Source organism: Cottoperca gobio, chromosome 24 (genome assembly GCF_900634415.1).
Source record: "Cottoperca gobio chromosome 24, fCotGob3.1, whole genome shotgun sequence".
In the NCBI taxonomy this organism is placed as follows: Eukaryota; Metazoa; Chordata; class Actinopteri; order Perciformes; family Bovichtidae; genus Cottoperca; species Cottoperca gobio.
Genome location: NC_041378.1, coordinates 7,378,083 through 7,402,455, shown reverse-complemented (window position 1 = coordinate 7,402,455; position 24,373 = coordinate 7,378,083). Strand labels below are relative to the sequence as shown.

General features: G+C 41.4%; 2 protein-coding genes across 10 annotated transcripts in view; one reads left to right on the top strand and one right to left on the bottom strand.

The window, feature by feature from the left end:
- Positions 1-5,503, top strand: part of sesn1 (sestrin 1) — a 50,583-nt gene extending 45,080 nt beyond the window's left edge. The window contains exons 1-9 of one of the 2 annotated variants that reach the window (XM_029426030.1): positions 251-511; positions 1,331-1,396; positions 1,480-1,680; positions 1,785-1,967; positions 2,213-2,449; positions 2,861-3,115; positions 3,211-3,401; positions 3,509-3,653; positions 3,758-5,503. In XM_029426030.1, the coding sequence (XP_029281890.1) occupies positions 410-511; positions 1,331-1,396; positions 1,480-1,680; positions 1,785-1,967; positions 2,213-2,449; positions 2,861-3,115; positions 3,211-3,401; positions 3,509-3,653; positions 3,758-3,844 (1,467 nt within the window). In that variant the 5' untranslated portion in view covers positions 251-409 and the 3' untranslated portion in view covers positions 3,845-5,503. Of the gene's footprint in view, positions 1-250; positions 512-1,330; positions 1,397-1,479; positions 1,681-1,784; positions 1,968-2,212; positions 2,450-2,860; positions 3,116-3,210; positions 3,402-3,508; positions 3,654-3,757 lie in introns of those variants that run through there. The other variant, XM_029426029.1, reaches the window with a different exon arrangement.
- Positions 5,504-6,692: 1,189 nt separating this feature from the next.
- Positions 6,693-24,370, bottom strand: armc2 (armadillo repeat containing 2). 8 transcript variants are annotated; one of them, XM_029426023.1, is made up of 19 exons: positions 24,221-24,368; positions 22,805-23,119; positions 22,623-22,695; positions 22,132-22,297; positions 21,014-21,134; positions 18,307-18,362; positions 17,504-17,611; positions 16,356-16,540; positions 16,128-16,230; positions 15,715-15,929; positions 14,987-15,132; positions 13,606-13,705; positions 12,406-12,426; positions 11,810-12,134; positions 10,045-10,167; positions 9,795-9,908; positions 9,165-9,297; positions 7,804-7,958; positions 6,693-7,560 (listed from the first exon to the last, which is right to left on the bottom strand). In XM_029426023.1, the coding sequence occupies exons 2-19, from the start codon at positions 23,020-23,022 to the stop codon at positions 7,427-7,429; spliced, it is 2,496 nt and encodes an 831-aa protein (XP_029281883.1). In that variant the 5' UTR covers positions 23,023-23,119; positions 24,221-24,368; the 3' UTR covers positions 6,693-7,426. The 8 variants fall into 8 exon arrangements, 6 of the variants coding, with proteins under 6 accessions (XP_029281883.1, XP_029281885.1, XP_029281886.1 ...); XM_029426025.1 differs by having other exon boundaries at positions 18,307-18,359; XR_003831724.1 differs by lacking the exon at positions 6,693-7,560 and adding an exon at positions 8,282-8,474 and having other exon boundaries at positions 7,818-8,057; positions 24,221-24,370.
- Positions 24,371-24,373: the final 3 nt, after the last annotated feature.

Here is a 24,373-nt window from a genome sequence, read left to right as displayed (position 1 = left end):
TGCAGTATATTCAATCATGTTCAATGGCAACACGGAACAAAAGAAGGAGTGAGAAGTGATGATGTTTTCTTAGAGGGGGGATTGTTCTCTCTGCTCACGTTTAGGACCCCCCTCTCTCTGTCCTCACGCTTAGCTCCGCCCGCACATGCACCTCCCGCCGCCATTGGCTGCTGTGAGGCTGTTTTCGCCACCTGATTGGCCGCAGAGCACGTCAATCACACGAGCCTCGACTTATTTACCGAATGTATGAGCGAGAGAGGACGGTATTCTGCTGTCGGGCTGCAACAGCTGACTGCCGAGCACTTTACCCAGTGCCTCAAGGAACAAAGACAGAAGGAAACAGCCATCAAGAAAACGTTTTTAGAATTTTTATTCCCTTCAAATAATCAAAGTGCAGCGAAGACACGCGATGAGGCACGCGGTCGCACCGGCAGAAAGCGTGGAAAATAATTATTTTGCCGTGACAAACCTGTTAAAGATATGTACCCATTGTGAACGGCTAAGCAAAAAGGTAAGAGAAAGAAAAAGGCTTCAGGAACAAATAACACTCTTTTAAATCGCACTGCTTTTAAAGCTTCAACCTGACTATTGTATTTGGAACATTTTGCCACATTATTGATGTTTTTAGGCGACGTTTTTCCTTTTGAACAAACAAGCTGCAGTGCAGTCTTTTGTGCAGGCTTGTTTACGAGTAAGAAGAGTTTAACTGGTCATCGGTCAAGAAATCGTTTCTGAGTTTATTTTCATTGTTTATTTCAGTTTCATAGAGGTAGACATGCACATGAAACGTTTAAATGCTTATTTTAACTCTGTCATTTTCTGAATAATATGCATTTCGCTGGTCATTCATTCATCCACTTCTTCTGCTTCATTGTGCGCTGCGGGACTTTGTCCGCTAGTAGACATGTCTCGACAAGTAGCGGAAAGTTACAGGACGTAATAAGGGAAAGGTGTTCTGTTGTGTTTTTTAATTTTGTATAAAGGCAAAGCGTGTGTTTTTGTATTTCTAATTAATTAAGAAATGTCAGTTTAATTGTGATTTGTTTTATGGATTCATGTATTGTGACTGCTGAGAGTTGTATGTTGCTTCTACAATGGAGAAAACTTGAAATCACATTTTTATTGTAATTTTCTCTGTAAAACAGTAAGGATCTGACATGTTTACTGGTTTCAGACAAGCAAAGCCACTCTGATGTATCACCAAGATTAAGCAATACAGTGACAGTAGAGGGACTACAGGAGAAGTGATGATCTCAGACACACGGTGCTAAGAGCTTCGCCTCCGCTTTTCTGTGGTATTTAAAGTGCATGATTTTTTTTTGTCTTGCAGGACTTGGGAGTAAGGATCCCAAGACCCTTAGGAAACGGACCAAGCAGATTTATCCCTGAAAAAGAGGTAAGAGACGGTCTGAAATCTCACTAGAGACTGCTTTCAAACATGACATGTATGTAACAAACTTGTTTTTCTTTTCTTTTAAGATTCTCCAAGTCAGTAAAGTGGACGCCAGGACACAGTCGATATTTGAGGATGCGTTTGCAGCCCTCGGTCGCCTAGACAACATTTCTCTGGTGATGGGCTTCCATCCGCAGTACCTGGGGAGTTTTCTCCGGACGCAGCACTACCTGCTGCAGATGGATGGACCCCTGTCTTTGCACTACCGACACTACATCGGCATCATGGTACGGCCATGTTTACCCTCTGTCAACTCCACGTCTCATTTAACTGTTAGTACGTCAAGCTGTTAAATATCTTGTGGTTAACATCTCCTTCTCTGATCCTGCAGGCGGCAGCTAGACATCAGTGTTCATACTTGGTCAACCTCCATGTGAATGACTTCCTCCAAGTTGGGGGTGACCCCAAGTGGTTGAACGGCCTGGACAAAGCCCCGCAGAAGCTGCAGCAACTCGGGGAGCTCAACAAAATCTTGGCCCACCGACCATGGCTTCTCACAAAGGAACACATTGAGGTGAGAGGACGGGGGGCATGGTGTGAAGGGTGGACATGAAGGGTCTAACACAACGGGCTGAGATCATAGGTGGAGGGAGTATAGCTGCAGGGGGGCGGGGGTGAGGCTAGAAAACGAAGAGACCATAAAATGGTTGGATAGGGTGAAAACATATTTTCCCGCTTCATAAAAAGCTCAGTGATTATTGAAGTCATTATTTGTCCAGTTACCAAGACTCACTTTAGTTTTCCTTCATTTTTTCCCAGCGGCTTTTGAAGGCGGAGGAGCACAGCTGGTCCCTCGCAGAGCTAATCCACGCCGTGGTCCTCCTCACGCACTACCACTCCCTCGCCTCCTTCACTTTTGGCTGCGGCATCACGACCGAGATCCACTGCGACGGCGGGCACACTTTCAGACCGCCCTCCCTCAGCCAGTACTGCGTCTGTGACATTGCCAACGGCAACGGGCATGCTAATCACCACGACGATCCGCTTGGCAACCAGGTGAGTGGTAAAGGACGGCATGTGTGCAGTGAGCTAGAGCACTGAAACTTAACAGGGGAACCAGAGAAGTAAGTCTCAACATTGTGATGTCATGAGGTATAAAGTCTGGAGCTGCTCCATAGACAATTAATAGACTGATGTTTGTTTGTTCTTTTGTAAAATGTCCCCATATACTCAGAGCATTCCCCTAGCTGCTCTCATCTTTAACATCTTTCCAAATTAATTTTCTATGTAGCAGTTCCAGACTGTGTACTTGATGACATCACTAATTTGAGTTTTAGCACGCCAGGCAGCCGGTATAATCCATGCACATGGCAGCTTGTGTGTTTTTAGATGTTTCGAAATTGTCAGCAGCTGAGTGAAGATGCTTCATGTAGGACCTAACTGTAGGCTCGTTCATTGTTTCTGTAGGAGATGTGCGGCGAGGTGGAGGTGCTGATGGAGCGCATGAAGCAACTGCAGGAGTGCCGCGACGACGAGGAGGCGAGCCAGGAGGAGATGGCGACTCGCTTTGAAAGAGAGAAGACGGAGAGCATGCTGGTAGTCACAGCAGAGGACGAGGAGTGTGTCCCCTCCAGAGACATCTCCCGGCACTTTGAGGACCCCAGCTATGGCTACAAGGACTTCTCCAGGAGGGGGGAGCATGTGCCCACATTCAGAGTGCAGGTAGAGCTCAGATACAGCATGGATCTAGAGTACAGTACGCTAAGAAGGGGGGTCCACCTGTCATGATATTTACTTCATATTTCTCTTTTCTGCAGGACTACAGCTGGGAGGACCACGGTTTCTCTCTGGTCAACAGGCTGTACCCTGATGTTGGTCAGATGCTGGACGAAAAGTTCCAGATGGCCTACAATCTGACCTACAACACCATGGCTACACACAAAGATGTGGACACCAGCATGCTGCGCAGGGCCATCTGGAACTACATCCACTGCATGTTCGGCATCAGGTCAGTTGCTGAATACTCGAAGAGAAAACTTGCAGGATGTAACTTTTTTATTTTGTAATGTGTGCCGTTATGTGTTGCCTAACACAGTTTTTCTTTGTGTTCTTCAGGTATGATGACTATGATTACGGGGAGATAAACCAGCTTCTGGACCGTAGCTTTAAGATCTATATTAAGACTATGGTGTGTAGTCCTGAGAAGACCACCAAACGAATGTATGAGAGCTTCTGGAGGCAGTTTCAGCACTCCGAGAAGGTAAGATCCCGATGTATCCTGGCCTGACACGTCGCAGCTATTTTCATTGGCTGTGTAATGTTCAGTGTTTAATAAGTGTCTCTTTTCTCTCGTTTCCCCTGCAGGTCCACGTTAATCTGCTTCTTATGGAAGCGCGAATGCAGGCGGAACTGTTATACGCTCTGAGAGCGATCACCCGCTACATGACATGAAGTGCTTTTGGCGTTTTTATCGTTGTCTTTTTACTGTCATTGTCGTTGCTCATAATGGGACACTTCAAGAAAAGAAAAAAAAAAAATCAAAGGGGGGGAATTCAACAAAAATGTGGAGGAGACGTGAGAAGCCCTGGGTTGTGACGGTGCTTGTTGGATGGATGTTGAGATGAGGATCAGAACAAATGAAGGCAAGAAAAAAAAAAAAACTGTTAAAGGAAGTCATCTCAGACTACAACTGGATACACAACCTTGTGTTGCCTGCAGTGCCAAAACTGACCAAGAGAGGGCAGCCTGGAGCAAACTCCTGCTCTGCTGGGGAGTTTGTGCCAGGCCTGGTGCATTCAGGACGAAGTTTCAATATCCCAACATATCTCTTCTGTCTCCTGGTAGAGTGAAGACCCACAAAAAATCCCCAGAAAGCTGTGCAGCCAGAAACAGTCTGCTCTTTGATTCTGTCGTCACTGTTTTATTTGTTAGTTTCTTTAATATCTTTTTTTTATTTCATTTTGTATTAAGGGAAGTTGTTGTCGATGTGGTTGCTTTTAGTGGTAACTGGAGATGGAAGCATTAACTTTGGGCTGTTTTTTTTTATACGTGTGCCTGAACTATCCAGCACAGTGTGCATATGTGCTGATGCTGCTGCTCCCATGTTGTATTCAGCGGGGTCATATTGATCCCCAAATCAACCAACCAACCCCATTATATCCCCTAAGCCCCTACCTATTAGAAATCCACTGCATTACCCCCCTCCCTCTCGTCTGCTACCCCCTTTCCCAAATGTCAATGTAAGCTAATCCAAGGAGTGTGTGAAAACCCAGAGATGTGTGGAAAGAAACTCAAAGAACACTGAGCCCTTTTTTTTTTTTTTGAGTTTGACTGTAAAACGTGTGGATGAGTTCTGTGTTTATGATGAATGAGGTGTGACTGTTTGTGTGTTTGCGTTTCACAGAAATGATGGGGAGAGAGAGAGAGAGAGAGAGAGAGAGAAAAAAAAAGTTTGTCTTTGAATTTCATGTGTCAAAAAAGAAAAGGAAAAAAAAAGCAAGGCACTTTGAAGGAAAGACTTCTTGCTTCTGCTGTAGCTCTGTTATTGTGAGATGACTGTTTTATCATTTGTTGTTGATGATGATGATGATGATGATGATGATGATGATGTCTTTTTATTTTTCTGGTAATGTTGGGGAGAAAAAAAAAAAGAAAAGGAAAAAAAGAAGCTAATCAAAAAGAAAGTAAGAAACCAGGTTTTCCAGGAGGGATTTGCTTCCGGTTGCCCATACCACACATTATCTGTCTTCCGCTTATCCCAGCTGCCTGGTCACCCTAACACTTTTCGAAGCTTTGGATTGTGAATTTACCAGTAAATGAATACCTCTTCAGTTTTTCTCTATAAAACATATAAGAAGTGCTCTTCTGTGAGCACAGACTCTTTCCAGGCTGCCATGTTCCCCATTGTTTGGGGACCCGGCGGGCCCACACAGGGCCGTCTGCGGTCGATTTTAGCTGTCGAACGCAAAAGGTTGTAGCTGTGCTTATTTCCCTGCTGGGGAAGTCTAACCAGTGCAAAAGAAGCATTTTTTGTTGTTGTTGAACAGAGGTGTGAAGCCTCTGCCGTTATGTTTTTTTTGTTTACTAAAACCAGTAAAGTACTGCATTCTTCTGAGGGTGGATTGAGAGAATCAGACAGATGAATGAGGAGGAGGAGGAGGAGGAGGAGGGTGGTGATGATAAAAGAATGGTACATTTGGAAGTGGTTTGAGAGGAAGTGGAGTTTTTTTTCATTTTTTTTTTTTCAAACTTCTGACTGATGTCAGTTACTGACACCTTTTTTTTTAACACGAAAATATATAAAAAATGAAAAAAATAAAATGAACTATGATATTGAATTGTTGTGAATCATTTGTAGTTTTTCTCCTAAACAATTTGATCTCACTGCTTTTTTATTGAAAAGATTATATTCAATGTGGAGAGGCTGACACATTTCAGTTATCAAAACAGTCATAGCACAATCAGCACCACCATTGGCTCTCTTCCACAAGTATAGGAAGTTAAATAACAAGATGACACATGAAAAGACGTGGTGTTATTCCTTATCCTCCAAAGTACGCTCAGCTGTTTGATAATAAAGCTGACTTCATCAACTGTAAGCTGAACTCAGTTCGGTTCAAGGACTTTCACATGCATTTCCTTTTACTGTAGGACTTACTGGGAACCAGGTAATGGTCCCCTGCTCTTGTGGTGCGGTCAAGGTCACAGTTTGCTGCTGACCAGTATTCGGATTGAGATAAGGGGGTGTTCCGTGTAGGAAACCGTAGCTCTCTTTCTGTTTGCCTCCATGTCACACCTCACTGGGAAAAATCCTTAATTTCCCCGGTGAGGCTGGTAATCTGAAGTTCAGGGTGTTTCCCATCGAGGCCTGTGGGTCAATACACAATCCCCAGGACAAACTCGTTGTTATCCCAAACTGCCTTCACAATTCGGTGGCTTTCCCAGACTATAAACGAAATAGGAAACATTAAATAAACAACCAGCCAATTTTTTTTTTTTATATCAACCTGAGAAATTCTATGTAGAGAACAATGTTTGTTATTACCTCTGGCTAATGAATCGTTCAGTAGTTTGGGACATCGGCTTGTGGTTGTTCTAAGGTCAATATTGTGTGAAAACTGGGGAAGAATGACAATGTTTTTTTTTTGTTTTTTTTACATTAAGTGCCGTTTCTGATTTGTTTCGATGTAATAACGATGTGATTTTGAAATGCTGTACTTTAGGATACTTGGTGTAACTTGTAAGCACTGCCTGGCCCCATATCTGTGTAATAATAAAGGCTTTGAAAAGCAAATTATGTTTTTCCACTTCCTCCTGTTTATTATGTACAAGTTCCAATGACACATAATCCCCAGACAATAAATATTTACTTGTGAGGTACATTACAGGTCAGTTATCTGTTTTCAAGACAATATTATCATAAAATAACCTTTACAATACAGTCAGCTAACAAAACAGATCACGTCTATTATATAAATGTGCAAAGAGCTTGTATTAAATTATCCCTGTACATGTGAAGGCACACAGAAATGAAGACTCCTGCTAGCTTTATGGGAATTAAAGTGCTACAAAAAAATAAATAAAAGTATTTTCCCATCAACACACATATATTTGAACAGATTCACTGTGTTTCATATTTTTTAAATCTGTTGGCCTAAAACTGTCTGTAAAAGGTTTGTAGTTTTATGAACAATAACATTAATAGTCCGCTTAAATTTCAAGTATTTTTGCCATCATTTAGCTAAATTATGACAAACCTGAGCGGACTCCTCCCGGCCAGTGAAGGAGTCAATTGTGCTGCGGCAGTGGTTTGAGACGCTTTTAAAAGGAGTTTTGACCAGTGATGAAAATCAATTAAATTCAAGCTGACTTCACCTGCTTTCTCTCTGAAAAAGGAAACTACAGACCTTTACAGCCACCTTTATAACCCACAGGAGATAAGTGTTTAATAGTTATAATGTGGACTCTTGTTTCAGTATTTCACAGTTATAAACAATCTACAACAACAAACTCTTAACTCTATGTCCCAGTTTGTCATGCTGTCCGGTCTGGAGGCTGAAGCATCTTCATCACTTTTTGAGCTACAGGTAGGAACTCTAACTCCCAGCATGCCCTGTGGTAGTCTCTCATATCTTCATTCTCTATCCACTTCGGAGCCTCCTCTTCATCTAAGGAATGAATTAAAAAGAGTGACAGCGTAGGCAGAGGTGTCAGGTTTATTTTGGATACTTTTCAGTGACATATTTTGAGTTCAGGCAGCTCCCAGATGTGAACATGGAGGTATTGGGTTTGTGTTAGTGGAAATATGCGTGTCCCTCCCTTCCCCCTGAGGGCCACTGATGTGAACAAGAGCATGTTCTTTCCAGCTTGTCTCCCTCGCTTGTTATGTAAGGATTAGTAATGACACCAACCTAAGTATGTAGTGAGGATCTCCAGCAGGGACGCTCTCTCCTGTGTGTCCAGCAGCTTCTCTGAGCCACCGCCAATCATGTTCCACAACGCCTGACAAACCTGGCCCGCCAGCTGCCAATCACCTGCTCCGAAGTCTCTCAGACAGTCCACAAGCCTGGTCACACACACACACAGACATCGTGTGACTTGAGGGAGAGGGATTCACATGACCGGCAGGTTTGTGGGCATTAGCTCCACTTCATTGAACCTACATCTGAAAGAGTAGTGTGTGTGTGTGTGTGTGTGTGTGTGTGTGTGTGTGTGTGTGTGTGTGTGTGTGTGTGTGTGTGTGTGTGTGTGTGTGTGTGTGTAAAGGGAAAGTAAGAACTCAAATGTTAAAACACTTTTGGAAGAGAGAAGCTTGCACTAGAAAATCATTTCACAGCATGTGCTAAACATTTACAAATCTAAATTGACAAATCTGTAATTTTAACTTACTTGTATAACTAGTTTAAACACATATGAAGTTTGGGTGTTGATTAGTAGCATCGTCTTCATGTCAGTGGAGTTGTTGTGCTCATGTTTGTCAAAAGGAACACCGTATACTCCCCTCCCCAAACAAACGGTTCGCTCTCTGTTGCAAAGAGGATGCTCCCTTTGCCAGAAACTCAGAAAGTATTAGCTCAGTTTTCTATTAAAAGGAAAATAGTTCAACATTTTGAAATTACTTTAGATAAGAGTTAGATATGAATATTGATACCACTTTTCTGTCTGTCTGCTAAATATGAAGCTAAGGCTAGCAGCCGGTTAGCATAGTTTAGCATAAAGACCGAAACTGAAACTGTCTGAAGGTGAGAAACAACTCCCTGCACGTCTGTTTGTGTATAGATTAAATTATATCTATGCTATTTATACTATTTATACTATATCACTGTTAATGAGTGAGCTTTAGAGATGATATATTTGGTTTCCTTCAGACAGAGCCAAGTGTTTCCCTGGTTTCCAGTCTTTAGCCTATGCTGTGCTAAAATAAGCTAAGCTAACTGTGTCTTGGCTGTAGCTTTATATTTAGTGTACAGTGGTATAAATCTCAGCAAGAAAGTGAATATAATAAGTGTAAATGTTGAACTATTTATTTGAACAAATAAAGATACTCTTTATGCCCTGAAATCTCAAAATAATATCAGATTTGCTTTTTTCATTCCCTTTACTATATTTAGTGAAAAGTTTAGGAATTGTCTGTCAAATAAAATATGAAGATGTACTATGTAGGTACACACACACACACACACACACACACACACACACACACACACACACACACACACACACACACACACACACACACACACACACACACAATCAGTGCATTAGTCCTTACTTGGCAGCAGCCCCCTCCTCTGAGAGACTGAGCCTGTTGGGAGGGTCCAGAGTCAGGTTGGTGAGGACCCCGCAGGCTGAAAAACACATCTCAGTGCTTTTTGAGTCGAGCAGCGTCACTACAAACTGGTGCACTGAGAGAGAGAGAGAGAGAGAGAGAGAGAGAGAGAGAGAGAGAGAGAGAGAGAGAGAGAGAGAGAGAGAGAGAGAGAGAGAGAGAGAGAGAGAGAGAGAGAGAGAGCAGAGAAAGATGATGATGTGAGGGAGCGGACAAAGCAGGGCAAAGATAAGAGGGCTGCTATCACCAGAGTCAGCAGGCATGCTTACACTGTCTGTGGCTGGCCTTGCAGATAAGTGCAGCCTAAACATGACACAATAGTATTCAGAGATGCGTACCGTACTGGGCATTCTGTGTCGGATAATATGATTTATGCATCTTTTAAGCCTTTTTACAAAGTGTATTACTCTGTATTATTAGGCTTTAAAGAGGTGGGGTTTTGAAATTCTAAAATAGCAACTTCCTGCAAGAGTCAATAAATACTGTATGGTCTAAAAAAACTAAAAAAGAAATATAGTCTCACGTTGGAGTGTTTTGTGTGCGTGTCTGTTAGTGTTTGTGTCCATCATATACCTTTGTTTTGCATAATAAAGTCCCGTACATCCTTGGACTGTGACAAATTTCCATATACACGGGTGGCCTCGAGCATGGCGTCCATACTGGAGCTGAGCAGCAACTTCAACATCACTGAAGTACAAAGAAAGAGGGAGCAGAGGAAAATAGAGAATTGGGGGAGTAAAAGGGGGAAGGAAATTGAACAAATAAACAAATAGTAACACTCGTTGTATTTATATATTGAGATCTGTCAGTATTTCTGTCTTACACTTCGAGATAGTGAGTTGACTGCGTCTTAGTACAGAGCTCTCCTCCTGGTAGAAGGACAGGTTGTTGATGGTGGCAGCCACATTCACCAATAGCTCCTCGCTTTCCTGCACAGACTTCAGCTCTGTGTCGCACACACAAGAAGAAAAAAAACTAGGAAATAGTCACCACTAACCTAATAGTGTTCTTAAATTAACATCACTTCTAATAGAGATTTATAAACAGAAATCCTTCTGTATAAAATAAAGCCAACAGAGGGAGCTTTCATGCTCCTGAAATATTATCGCTCATTATTCACTCATGTTTGCCTGAACATAATGTGAGAAATTATAATGACAACTTTCATTGCCTTGTAAAGAACACATGTTTTCCCTCTTAATGATTAACCAGGTGCATCCAGGTGATATCTCTGCTTCCATTGATGTTGATGAAGAAGATACTGTAAATATAGATTATTAATCCATAAAACTGCAGCATGGATTGTTTTAAACTGGGTTGCACTCGAGTTTTAACATGTTGCTTTTTCAGATGTCCAAGTGCAAAGCGAATGTAAATAGATAAATAGTTAATCAGTAATTTACAGATAAATAAAGCAATTATATAACAGTTTAAATACGATAAATACATGCAGAAATACAGTGAATTCTGGATTTTCAGCCTTTTTTTGTATATTACAGCCCGGCCACACTGATGTGACTCTGTGACCTTATCATAAAAGTAGCTGTTATCTGCGGTTTCGGCTTGAGGTAGTCGGTTTGATCATGAGCTGGCATACAAAGGTCAACATGACCTAATCCACCCAGCCATGACACCGTGAGTGGCTTGGTAACGCAGTCTGCTCCTGATATAGCGGCAGATGTCGTGTGCTCAGTCATAAATCGCGGATATTGCGGTCGGTGTCAACCTCCGGCTGTGTGTCACACTGAATTTGGTTTCTGTCTGGGAATACTGCTTTGTTGTTCCCCAGCCCCCCCCCACAATGCTCTGTAATTTAATGCAGCCCTGACTGTCATGAACTTGATCAAAACAGGACATGGATCAGCCAACTCTGCTCTTTTTTGTTTTCTGTCTCCAGCTGTCACCCCCAACTCCAAACTTCATTCACTCATTAAATCTCTCTGCCTTCAGTTACTTAGTTTACTTCCCATCTTACCCTCTGGCATCAATCACCCCTCTATATTTTGACATTACATTTTTTCATAGCCTCTGTTGTGTTTATTTAATTTATCTCCCAACTGCCGTGAAGTGTGTAGGAGGCAGGCTGCAGAGACATCCAGAGTTTCACACCCATCTGCGTTTCAGTTCAACCTGTCCTGAAACCATCTAACCACATGGAGAATTTCACAAACACAAACCAAGTGGGTTGTGAGATGTGACAGAACATCCTGCTCTTGCAGCGCTTCGCTCTGTCAAACAACAGGTAAACCAGAAGAGGATGTGCTGCGTATCGAACACAAAGCACTGAAAGGAAAGCGAGCGAAGCAATGAACACATGAGGAGTGTGTTTTTCGACCAAAGACACGTCTTGTTCCCAGCACAAGGGATGTGGTTGGGTGCTGAGCAGATACTGTACTTACAATGCACAAAACAGCTATTTTTAAACTTATCGGATCTCCAGATTTTCACACATTGATCTCTTTGTACGACAGAGATATAAAATGGGTGAAAAGTTACAGCTTTAAATCTTCTACTGACTGTATTTTTAAGTGATTTGGTTAAACGCTGACTAACTTAAAGAGGACAAGTTCCTCCTGCTCTCTGCTTACCAAGTGTCTCCATCAGCAGCTGAATGCAGGGGGTATTGGTTGCCAGAGCTGGACCTACAGCCGGGTGGATGCACATGTTCGCCAGCACCCTGACCAGCTTCACCAGCACGTCCTCGTCCTCCTGCACGCTCACTGCAGATGCCTGAGGCCCGCTGGGGGAAGGGGGACCTTTCTGTGGGTGTGCTGAGTCGTCTCTGCGCTGGTACGTGACGTACAGCTGCAGGAGCATGTCCATGCAGCCCTCGCACTGAAAGAGCTGCTGCCGAGCATCGTCACTTTTGGCTGTGAGGTTCCCGAGGGTGAAAAGAAAGCGCACGACAAGGTCCTGTGGGAGAGCGGTGGAGAGCGCTGTAGTGGTCAATCTGCATCTTCATGCAATTATTTTACTTTTAGAATTAAAGCAAACCAACCAAAAATGTGTTGTGTGTGTGTTTCTATTGTAAATGTGGCTAAAAGGCCAGACTGTACTCAGAAATGTTACTTAATAGCTTCAAACTAGGGCTCTCACGATATCTTTATTTTACTAACAATATCATCGTGATAATGTGATGTGAATGAATGTGTAAAAAAATCAGAAAAAATAAAACATTTCTAACTTTGTTTAGTGTGCAGTTTGTCTTTTTTTTGTGGGGGAATTGAATTACTCTCATTTATGTGTGGGGCGTTGGGGGAGGGAGACAAAGTGAGAAGGGAGAGAAACAGAAATGATTTAAGAGTCTCTGGATTATTAACACGATATTATCTTACGTGTATTAATAACATAATATCTAATATTACGTAATATCTATTATTACTATTATTATTATTATATAATATCTATTAGTTTGCTAATTATTTTCTTGATTAATGAATTCATTGTTTTATTTGTAAGATGTAAATAAAGAAAATAGCGAAAATTGTCTAGTATAATTTCCCCTAACCTAAGACGATGTATTCAAATGTCTTGTTTTGTCCAATCAACAGTCCAAAACACTAAGATATTCAATTTACAATGATACAAAACAGAGTGAGCCTGCCCTGCCAGGTAACTCATTTCCCCCAGAGAGCTCATAGCTGTGTAAACATGTTCGAGTGTAATACGCCCCATCTTTCTCATGAGTTATCATACGCTCCCCAAGACAAAAGGTGACAAATGACACCCTGTGCGTCACCCTTGTATCCCAACTCTACTTAGTAAATAACATAAGAAGCAGGTGAGCTGGTGAACACACTATTTTCTCGCAGGGACATTGATGTGAGGACAGGACGAGCTGTCCCAGGACCGGGTGCTCATTACGTATATTACAGTCCAGTGTGTGTTCGTGTATTTGTAGGCTTGGGTGTGTGTTTATTCCTGGTAAGATTAAGAACACATGTCAGTCATGTCAGATTGCCAAAGTCCCACCCTTTTTTCTTCTCATCCTCCTCCTCTTGTCTATCACTCCTCCCCTCCACCTCTGTATCACCTCTACTGTAGTATCTACTTAAGCTTGCCTCGTAAAAAATGTTTTCCTCCTTCTCCCACCCTCCGCCCCTTTCCTTGACTTACTCAGCCCCTCCTGGGATGATTAAATGTCAAAACACGCACGAGAAAGAGGGTGGAACGCAACGTGCAGATGGACACAATGTCCAATAAATGTGCTTGGACTTGAGGTACATAAACAACTTGCTCTGAGGGTAAACATGATTAGCGGATTACATCATGAACCCTAAAATAAAAACACACACACACACACACACACACACACACACACACACACACACACACACACACACACACACACACACACACACACGAGGAGGACTCATGGACTCACCTGTTTTTGGTGATGTATGCTCAGCAGTTCTAAAAATAGTTGGTAGCAGTCGGGGGTCTGGGCCAGAGCGAGGCGGCACTCCGAGTATGAGGAGAGTTTACTGAGGCAGAGAGGGGACAACAAACAAACACCACTGAATATTCCACTCACTCACAGATATTAAATCAACACTGCTAATGCATAAGTAGCTCTGGGCCGGGATCTACCTTTCATACTTTCATTATCCGGGCTGTATTGAACAAAAAAACACTTCTATTACACGACAGCGCCAAATGTTTTATTTCGTGCTTCACAAACTGATGAGATCTAGAGCGAAAAACTGAAAATGGGGAGCATCATTGGTGTCATCGTGTTTGTTATTGATTGCCACTGATTACTCCTGATTAAGTCCTGTGCCTGGTTTTACATGAACACCCGCTTAGTGTTTAATTCCATCCATTATAGTGTGTAATATTTTGCCTGCAAATGCTTAAAGAAAGAAATAAGAATGGAAAATAAATTGTTGAATTTATTCACAAGCAATCAAATGCAATATTGCTTACTTCAGTGTGCTCGAAGGTTTGCTGCTACAGCCTCATTTTGTTTGGTAGCTTAAGGTGGCTAATGTTAGCTAATGTTAGCAAACTTAAGATATTGTGTACTGAGATAGTTTGCTGACCTAAGTCTTCCCTACTGTTACACAAGTTACACCGTCTCCCTTTAAACTGTGTATATATGTATTGTCTTTTCGAGTGCATTCATACAAAGTCACATAGACCACAGTCTTATGTTGGATTAATCTACAGCAGCCTTTTATTTGCTAAGAGCTTGTGGGACTTAAAAGCACCTTAATAGTGTACTTTGGTAGTGTCTAACTCTGGGTGAGCAAGTTCACACTGGGTTTTTACTTTATTTTGTTTAAACTTTTGTTAGTTCTAATTTGGATATGATCGTTTTTAATAAACCAAAGGTCCTAACTATAATTTTGCTTTAATCTACATGTAAAGTAGCTTTTCTTGCATGTCGGTCTTCACATCTAAACTCATTTGTAAATTCAGAACTTTATACTGAAAAAGCTCAAAACTGTTCATTACAGCAACTAGTAAAACAGAAATCAGGGTTAGGGTTAGGGTTAGGGTTAGGGTTAGGGTTAGTCACCACCTTGAGTTTTTAGGGTTAGGGTTAGGGTTAGTCACCACCTTGAGTTTTTTGTAACGGTATAGACACAAAAACATTATATTATATTAACATTATATAATCACATCCCCTCTGACAGATGCTATGCTTCTCTGGAGACTCTTGTTTAGTGAGACGGGATATGATGGTTTATATTCGTGAGCTGGGGAGAGAAGTAGGAAGAAACAAGGAAGGAATGATCCTTATGGAAGTGCACGTGCGATACCTGTATATTCTGGAAACGTTGGTGCAGATGTCCGGGTCTCTGCGGTGATGACGCAGCACCACATCGAGCTCTGACAGTATAGAGAAGGAGATGAAGACTGGACGGGAATCAGGGTGATCTGCAAGGTTCCTCAAGGTCGCCGTCAGCTACAGGGGTCAGAGGTCAGACAGGAAACTATTCAGTATGGACTAAAAATAATTCACAAGTAAATCACAAGTGGAAAGCAGTTCAACAAATCAAATCAAATCAACACAAGGCAGCACTGGAAGTTCTGGAAAGTCATAGTCTGTTTATTTCCCTCCTCTAACGGTATAATGAGTTGTGTTGGATATCAAATTAAGCGCTGGCTCAAGATGTTTCCTTGGGCCAAATTATGCCATTAGCAGCAATCATTTTCGGAAGAGTGAAGCAGGGTGTTTTTTGTTGCCAGCAGAGCACATTATGTTATTGGAACCAGCTCATATACCAGACACAAACAAAAACATTGTTGTGTAATGGTTGAAAAAATCTACATCGGCCAACAAACACATAAAGAAGAATATTTAACGTGTTCCTTTCTATTGACTTTTTGAACTCACATAGTCAAAACTGTTGAGAAAGTTTCCACCAGTTGTGATTCAAAAGCTATTAATTTATAAAGATTGGTGCTCATAAAGTATCTAATGATTTATTCAAAACATTTTAAAATAGCCTTTAAAACTTTCTCAGCAGTGTAGAGTCTGACACACCTGTACGAGGATGTGCCCTGCTATAGTGAAGTTGGTGTCTTCTGCCGTGCAGAGCCTCTGGATGAGGTTCTGAGCCACACCAATACAATTCTTTTCCAGCAGGAGTCTGAGGATTGCATTGTTTCCTGAGAGAAATTTCAGAGTCCCAACACAGTACAGCAGAGCTTCTCCAGATGAGGAAACATCCTCGTTGCTCAAAACGCCCAAAAACGAGTCTAGATACAAGAAAAATCGAACATTAACATCCACACAGTGCACACTGAGTGGGACATTGGCAATCTATAATGACCTGGTAAAGAGTTTCCCTAAAAACAGCAGCAAATAAAACCAGACAGATAGAAATTAACATTGAGTTAATTATATTGACATAATATAACCTAAGTTATATCAGCGTGACCTAGAACAGTGTTCACCTATGATCGAGTTGTTGTGAAAGAGGATGTCGTTGCTTTCACTGCGGCTGATCTGGAAGCTGAGCTTACAGATGTTGAGCAGGTTATTTCCACTGATACACAGCTGGAGAGAAAAATGCAAAAAAAACAACCAAGAAACACGTTTGTATTAAGCGCCCGAGTGCCCTGGATGCCCTTGTGATAGTGACTTAGTGGCAGACATGCTGACACCCACACAAGACGACTCACAGCGAGGCAGAGCTTGGCGATGTGCAGGTTGAGCTGGGCAGAGTTGAGGTCGATGAGGCGGAACAGTGTTCGAAGTATCCCTGACCTCCTCTTACAGCGTCGGCCGAGCATGTCCGACCCTGCCAAGGTGCCATGAAGACCTTCGCACAAATCACACAGATGGTCCACCGAGCCCTCGTTGCTGCCTGGCATCACATTCACACAGGGAAAGAAAAACATCCCAAATTGAAAACACCCACTTGTGTGTGTTGGCATGTGTGTATCCATAAAAATAGAGATGAATGAAGTTTTGTGTACTTTATGGAATGTATGTGCAATATACTTTGGCTCTACTACACGGCATACATTTATCATGTGCATGAGGTTAAATCCTCAACATCAATAATGCATTGGTCAGCAGTAAAATAACATTCCCCTCCCTTTTCTATGAAGCAGCTTTGTGTTTCAATGGTCATGAACAATTCTGCCACAGGCGGCTATGATCTTGACGCAGAGGAAGACAAAAGGGTGGAGTCTTTTCCTTGTTTTTGAGGTAAAATAAATGTTTTCCCTGCCATTACTAAGAAGGGCTGGCTGCAGTCTCACACTCAACACTTCCCAATTTCCCACTGAATCTGAAAGGTGTTTTATGCATGAACCAGAAGGCACTTGGTATAATAAATATTTAATATTCATCTTTCAAATGAATTTTACATTAAATTGGTAGAGTGTTAAAATATTTAGCTGTAGATTTCATTTCATGGCTGCCAGACTGCCGTTTCGTACGAAGACAATTCTGCATGGATGCCAAACACAACAATATTTTGTTTGATGTTCTTCACTGGTTGAAATTTAAGTGCTTTTTCATTTTTGTGAGACTTTATGCATGACTGTGCTAAAAACCTGCAGGTTGAAAGTTAAATGTAATAAAGGAAACAGAGAAATGAGTCACTACCAAGAGAAGCTAACCTTTAATTTAAAAACAGACAAACCAGAATCACTGCTCCCAAATCCCAGAAGGAAAAATGTAATATTGAGAAGTGTTACTGTGAGTGAAGTTAGAGACGATATATTCTACGGGTCAAATTAATAGATCTGGTCAGGAGTATTGCGTGTCACATGTTTGCACTTTATTTTAGTGGGTTTCCTTGTTGCATTGCACACAGTACCTGCAGCCACACTCTCTAGTTGTCGGAGAAGAGGAGCAATCGTATTATTCCACACCAATGACTCTGAATCCTCCTCTGTGCTTGTGGTGGTGTCTCCATTCCTCAGCTCTGAAATATGTGGAGAGAATTGCACTTACCCAATTACCACATTCAAAACACAGACAGTGAACAGACTGTGAACACAAGCAGCAAGCATAGTTCACAAGTTTACAGTCTTAAAATAAAACAGCAGGAAGCTTTGATGCCACAATGAAAAGGTCACCATCCACAGCTTCACTTCCTCTGATTTCTGTTTCTGCGCTGAAATAGTCTGCATGTGTAGGCAATGGAGTGTGTGCATGTGTGATGGAAATGCATGTTTGTGCACGCAAATGTCTGCAAACTCCCACAAGCCATGCACCTTTTTTTTGCTGAACATTTGCATACCCCCCCCTTGCTTGGTGTGCTGCAGGAAACTGCGGTTACCCAGACCAACAGCTCTCTCAGCTATTGGCTGGGTGCCTCTCATGGTGGAAATTAGGCCCTTAGCAACAACACCCCAATCAAAGTTGGACTCTGGAGGGGTGTTCAGTACAGTTAGAGAGGTGTGTCGATGTTGCTGGTTTCTGTGCTCAAGTCTTATTATATTGACGCACGCTTGGGTTGATTTCAGCTTGGCTTTAGACATCTTAGAACATGTGTAACGTTTTAGGTAAAATCACTGAATGGTTAGGAAAAACTACATTTTTAATTGACATGCTGTACCATTCATGCTGAATAGGTAAAAGGTTCAAAAGACGTTCAATTAGTACATCTAGACAAACCTGTTCCCCGTCCCGCTCCGCACTCTGTGGGTCTAATGCCAGGCTGCTTTATTCTACTGCACAAAGAAACACAAAAACACAAAGAGTGTAGCTTTTGAAGATGAGACATACTGTATGTGACTACTGACTTGTTTTTTTGTTTATTTGATTGACTTTGGGAGATTTGGCTCATTTGCACATAAAAAAAAAAAAAAACTTCAAGGAAAAACTAAATATCTAAAAGGTCAAAGAATAACATAACCAAGAAAAGTTGCTGACTTCATATTCTGTCTAGGCTACAGGTTTATTTTCATAAAGTACCACTAGGTGTCCCTGTTGCAGCAGAGGTTGAGACTTGTGTGCAAGTGCTGCTATCTGTAATGTATGTACATTTGCGCTCATGCAGATACATTTGTGTGTCCGATTGTGCGTGACTGCTTTTAACTTTTTGTGTGCATGCAAATCTTTGTGTCTGTGCATCACAAACTGCAATCCCCAACAGACAGGAACTAAGATTGTGGGCAGTCTGGTTGAAGCTGTTGTGACCCGTGTCTCCACAGCCTAAACGCCTCTTCGCAGAAACCATATTGTGCTGCCAAAAACACACCTCTTCTCATGCTATGCTATGTGTTGTCGCTTTCCCTCTGCATGACACTGTTGCATCTTAATCTCTTGCCGTCAACTAAAAGTCTGCACTATTCTGCTCACACACCCAGAAAATGACTCGATGCTACAATACATTCTGTGAAACATGACAGGTAGTGTGTCTTATGACTAATTACTACATTAGAAAATAACTATTAATAAATAAATAAATAAACCCGGTGAGTCATCCGAATCACGGATATAACTGAAAGATTCACTTCCTACACAAAATAGTGAATCAACCTTAGAAAACATGGAAAAGTGTAATCTCTCCAGTCAAAGACAGATATTATTATGTCCTTACGGCTCTGAAGCTTCTGAATTCACATTATTACAAAAGGCTGGCTCTCAGCTTATTGACTTTTTACACTCAAGTGAGTTTTATTTCATGCTCTTGCTGACAGGTATGAGACAGAAAATGGCCCTAGCTACTGTTAAAATGTCTTCTTTTCATTCCATTGTAGCATCACCAGTGATGACATTAGTGTTAATATGCAGTGCAGGCGTGACCATAGAGTGCACAGTCACTTTGATAACATTTTTAGTGATTGGTATAAACTGGCACACAGGGCATATGCAGCAGGGAGTGCTGGCCGAGGCCTGTTGCAGTGAATGTCAGAGAGGGGGCTTTGGCTCTGTATGATAGGATTAAGAGCCTGATAATAAGGCCTCTTTGTGTGATACTGCATTCTCGGAGACATGACCTCATCCCTGTCTTAGGCCTGGCCAGTGCACTGCAGTCACAACACACGCTGCTGCCAGTCTTGCCCAGATGGGCACCCAAATCTAATAGAGAGCCATTTGGAGCTATAAAGCTCCGGCTTATTGGAGAAAAAGAACCTAGTGGATGTCTAATCTCCCCTATCTTTATATCTCATCCAACTCATCATATTAATCTGTCATGCTGCGTCTATTTCCACTTGCAGTCAGTGTACTTCTGGCTTGACTATCTCTGTGATTTTCACTTTGTTTGTCTCCATCTAATGCACCTTTTATGCAAACACTAAAGAACAGTGCTTCAAAAACTCTGACCTAGAACTAATCAAGAAGTCTTTAATCTTATCGTCTTAAAAACATAAATTGACCACATCCTCACGGCCTCATCTCTTGGGACTTCTTTTTGTCAGCAACACATTACACAAACATTGCGTGTTAACCTGGCTTGCGAGGCACGAGGTGAGGAGGTTGTGCTGCGGGCTATAGCCCAGATTTCCTGTAAAAGTGTTTTATGGTCTGTCCCCCCTCTACAGCCCCAGCTGCCCCACCCAATCAATAGGCGGATGGATAGTAACGACAGCCCCCGACCTCACGCCCAGAATTATGCCCCTCGTGCTGACACACAGCTGATGAGGTCGGCAGAAAGAAGCAGCGCTTTTTAGCCTTTCTGCACCGTGAAGGTGTAAAAGCTGACACCTGATAGTAATGAGAGATAGAGGCAGTTCCATTGGAAATGAAGCTGGATTTCATTGTGACCAAGACATAGTGTACAGTAAACTTTTATGAGGGTTTAAAATGGCGTCGAGTGTCTCAAGTTGAAGAATTTGTTCTTTCTATTAGTTATTGACACCATTGCTGGTCTAAGTGACTTAATACATATTGCCGTCAGTGATGGCAGTTGAAAGTATCCAAAAAAAGAAAACACAAAGGAACCTACCCTGGATCTGAGTTTGTCTAAAGTTAGTCCCTGTATAACATAACAGACATGTCACTCAATTTGAGAGCAATCGCAGTTTTCAGGACTGTTTGGATTTTTTTTGGACAGGAACACAAAAAGACATTAGAAACTTTGTGAATTTGACAAACTGGGGCAAGGCAAAGAGAGAGGCAAGAAGGTGAGGAGGAGGAGGAGGAGGAGGAGGAGGAGGAGGAGGAGGATTTGATAAAAGGCAAAAATGGGAGGCACAATCAACTCTATCTTGTAAAAGCCACCACTGCAACCTTTGTGTGCCAATAAATCTTCACGTCATTGTCGTACTGTCACTTTGGTAAAAAGAGGCGGAGCGGCAGATGATGGGGGGGGGGGGGGGGGAGACAAGAGAGAAGGACAGATCTTGCAAGTCAAACAGAGGGATAGAAAGCGTACCTTTCACTTGCTGTTCTGCGTGGGCCAGGTTTGTGGGGACCACTGCGGACCTCACTGTGGTCTGTGCTGGGGAGTCCTTTAGCTGACGGCTGCTTTTGTCTCGGGCCTGGATTTAATCGCTCTTTCACCAAACACATAGAAATGATATGGCAAGAAGTTATTTACAGCTTGCTGCTACGTGCTGCAGTAACGTTTGTACTTGTATCAGTAGCTAAAAGGTGCAAAGTGTCAATTTGTACACAATCACATGCTATATATGCACATGTACTCAGGTCAAAGATCCCCAAATCACTCTATTCTTTTAAACATTCTCATCATCTATTTCATTGCTCTGAATAGCAGAGCAGATTCACGAGACGAAGTTTGAGAGACAGAGAGAGAGCAGCGGCAGTAAATCACAACCATCTAATACCATCTCTTGTTAATATTATATTGCAAGCACAACATGGTTGATTACCTAATAATAATTACTATACAATACATGTAAGCACTGTTACATTTAAATAAAGGGCAACCAATGCAGTGTATATAGGTCTTCTAGTTGTAGCTAATTTGCAGACCTTGTCCCTGGTTAGGCTTTTAAGAAATCAAAACACATAATACAACAGTCTAACACAGGCATAGAGAAAAACTAACAATAAAACAGACATAGACAAACAACCACCACAAACAGTAATTGAAACAACAATTAATAACAATAACTGAAAAATACATTTAAAAACAGCAAAAAGGAATGAAAATATTTAAACTATATAAGCCCATGTATTAAAAGCTTTGAAATCGGTTAATGTTTTTATTCTAATGGCAGGGAATTCCAAATCTGTGAAGGTAAAAGAGGACTGACATTCTCCACTAACTGCTCCCCTCGTAGAGGCTGCTTTACTGTTATCATTTACAATCATTTGACTGACTAGTTGTGGGACAAAGCCATTCACACACACTTGAAAATCTATTTTATAAATTCTCAAAACTTAATAAATTATGCTTTTTCTAAATTCTCGAAATCAGATTCAATATTTTTAAAGCCTGTTTAGCATAATCTTAATACATATGTTCTCTGAATAATATACATTTTCTCCCTTGATCCGGACTTGCATCAATATGTTTTCCTTCCTTACCATCCATGTGTCCCTCCACGGGGGACAACGTGGTGAGAGATCCAGCCCGGAGGAAGCGTGCCCTTGCTCGTGGCAGCCCCCTCTTTACTTCCAGGGGGTCAGTGGGGGGTCTAGGAAAGGCCTTGAATGGATCCTGAGCATCGCAGGTGACTGGCAAATTTGGCTTCTGGTACCACACAAACATGTTAGTGGAATACGAGGGTGTGAACAATGAGCCGCAACCTGAATCCACAAATAAAACTACTTATGTCCAAAAATAAATCCTATTATTTTGGTTTTTGATTTCATATATTAACATTATAATCCCATTTATTAAAACTGGATTAGCGTACAGAGGCATGTATACTCCTTATCCTATTTTTCTGTTTTTATGGTAATACTCATAATATTAAAATATGTCCCCGAGTTTACAAGCAATAACATCTTAATTTGAATCTGAAATACTGTTTTGAACTACCATGTATAGGTGTGTGTATGTGTATGTGACTCACATGGTCCAGAGGAGAGAGGCGAGTCCCTGAACCTGGCCTGGAGTCAGGAGCATCAAAATGTTGAGCATGAAGACTGAAAAATGAAAATTAATAAATGTCTCACTACTTCTACAAGTTACGTGTGACCCACAGTTGATTTCAGAAACCTGCAAAACATGAAGGATTTAAGTTTTGTGACTAACCTAAAGGTAGATGGAGGTCTGTTGTCACGGTCTGCACGAACAAAGCTCTTTCCAAAAAGTTGCCTGTGTCCATCTCTGGGAGTAAACGGGCGCTGGGTGGACTGGACTCGCAGGGACTGTCTGGCTTCACTGACTATTTCTGCACTTGTTTTCCTCACAGTGTTGCGCCGTTGAATGAACGGACTGCAAATCCCCTGTTTTCTCTCCATAGAGGCCATTTAGGCTTATGTGATATTTGTCTAGACAGTCTGCAAATGACTTCAGTGGTTTGATTTCATTACTCAGGTTTTTACAGGATGTCTCACTGATGGGAAACTTGAAAATATAAAAGAACAAATTAGGATGATGCCAGAAGAGAACATGAACATCAGGTGTAAAATGTGTCTGAGGTAGCAATGAATAACACTTGAAGCGTGGCAAGCAGTGATGAAAGGAGTATCCAGATTCTTTGTTTGCGGAAAAGTTGCAATACTACAATGTAAAATGACCAGCAAATAAAGGTCCTGCATTCAATCTTACTAAAAGCATGAACGTATATCATTAACAAAATATATCTCAAGTATCAAAAGTAAAAGCATTTATTAGGCAGCAGAATAGCCTGACAGTGTTATAATACATACATGTAGATTATTTAAATGTTTTAATTATTCCGACCAAATCTAAACTAAAACTGAAATGGTTGATCAATTTTCAAAATAGTTGCCTATGCATAAAGATGTAAAAAATTATTTAATGTTATATATAATACAGGTGGAGCTTATTTTAACAATGTCCTATACTGATGGGTAGTTTAACCAATGCATCATATTATAGGACATTAACATTTTTTGCATGTAATCTGCAAAGTAACTAGTAACTATAACTGTCAGATGAATGTAGTGGGGTACAACGTGTTTCCCTCTGAAATGTGGTGAAATAAAAGTATAAAGTAGCATAAAAGATGTAAGTTATCAAATAAAATACAAGTACCTTAAAATGTTACCTAAGTGTACTACTTACATACTGCCTGGTGGATACCTAAAATAGGTTAAACAGTATGACAGTCCAAATATAACTGTTTTCGGACTGCAAAGAACATCCTAATAATGTTTTTTTAGTTAAAGAATAAGTCTAACAGTACAACCTCTACTCTGGTGTGTGAGTAAATGAGAAGTGCCCCTGCGCGTTCACGCTTCGTCTCCATGGTGACCAAATGCCGCTGTGGTAGCTTTGACAACAAACCCAAGAAGCAAAATAACACAAAGAAGCCGATATTAACTGTTTATTATACCTCCTAAGAGCAGTTTAAAATGTATCTTCTGTAAGCAAGTGTACCCTACTGTTACATGACCAGACGGAGAGGTGATGAGATACAGGAAGCGTTTGAAGTCTATGTATTAAACACATACCGTTACTAAAAACTATTATTAAACTTACCGTTAACCCAGGTACAATCCTCTGTGGGCAATAGTGGGGACAGTTCTCATTCCAGATCTTAAACTCGTTTTTCACAGAAAAAACAAAAACAATCACAACACCTGAAATGTGTAGAAGACGCTCAAATTTCCCAGTTTGCTGCAAGCTAGCCCC

Coding starts and splice junctions, on each gene's coding strand:
- armc2 (XM_029426023.1), bottom strand. CDS start 23,022: ATGGCCTCTATGGAGAGAAAACAGGGGATTTGCAGTCCGTTCATTCAA. Junction 16,541..17,503: donor ACTAGAGAGTGTGGCTGCAG/GTACTGTGTGCA, acceptor ATGTGATGCCAG/GCAGCAACGAGGGCTCGGTG. Junction 7,561..7,803: donor GATCCTCACTACATACTTAG/GTTGGTGTCATT, acceptor TTCATTCCTTAG/ATGAAGAGGAGGCTCCGAAG.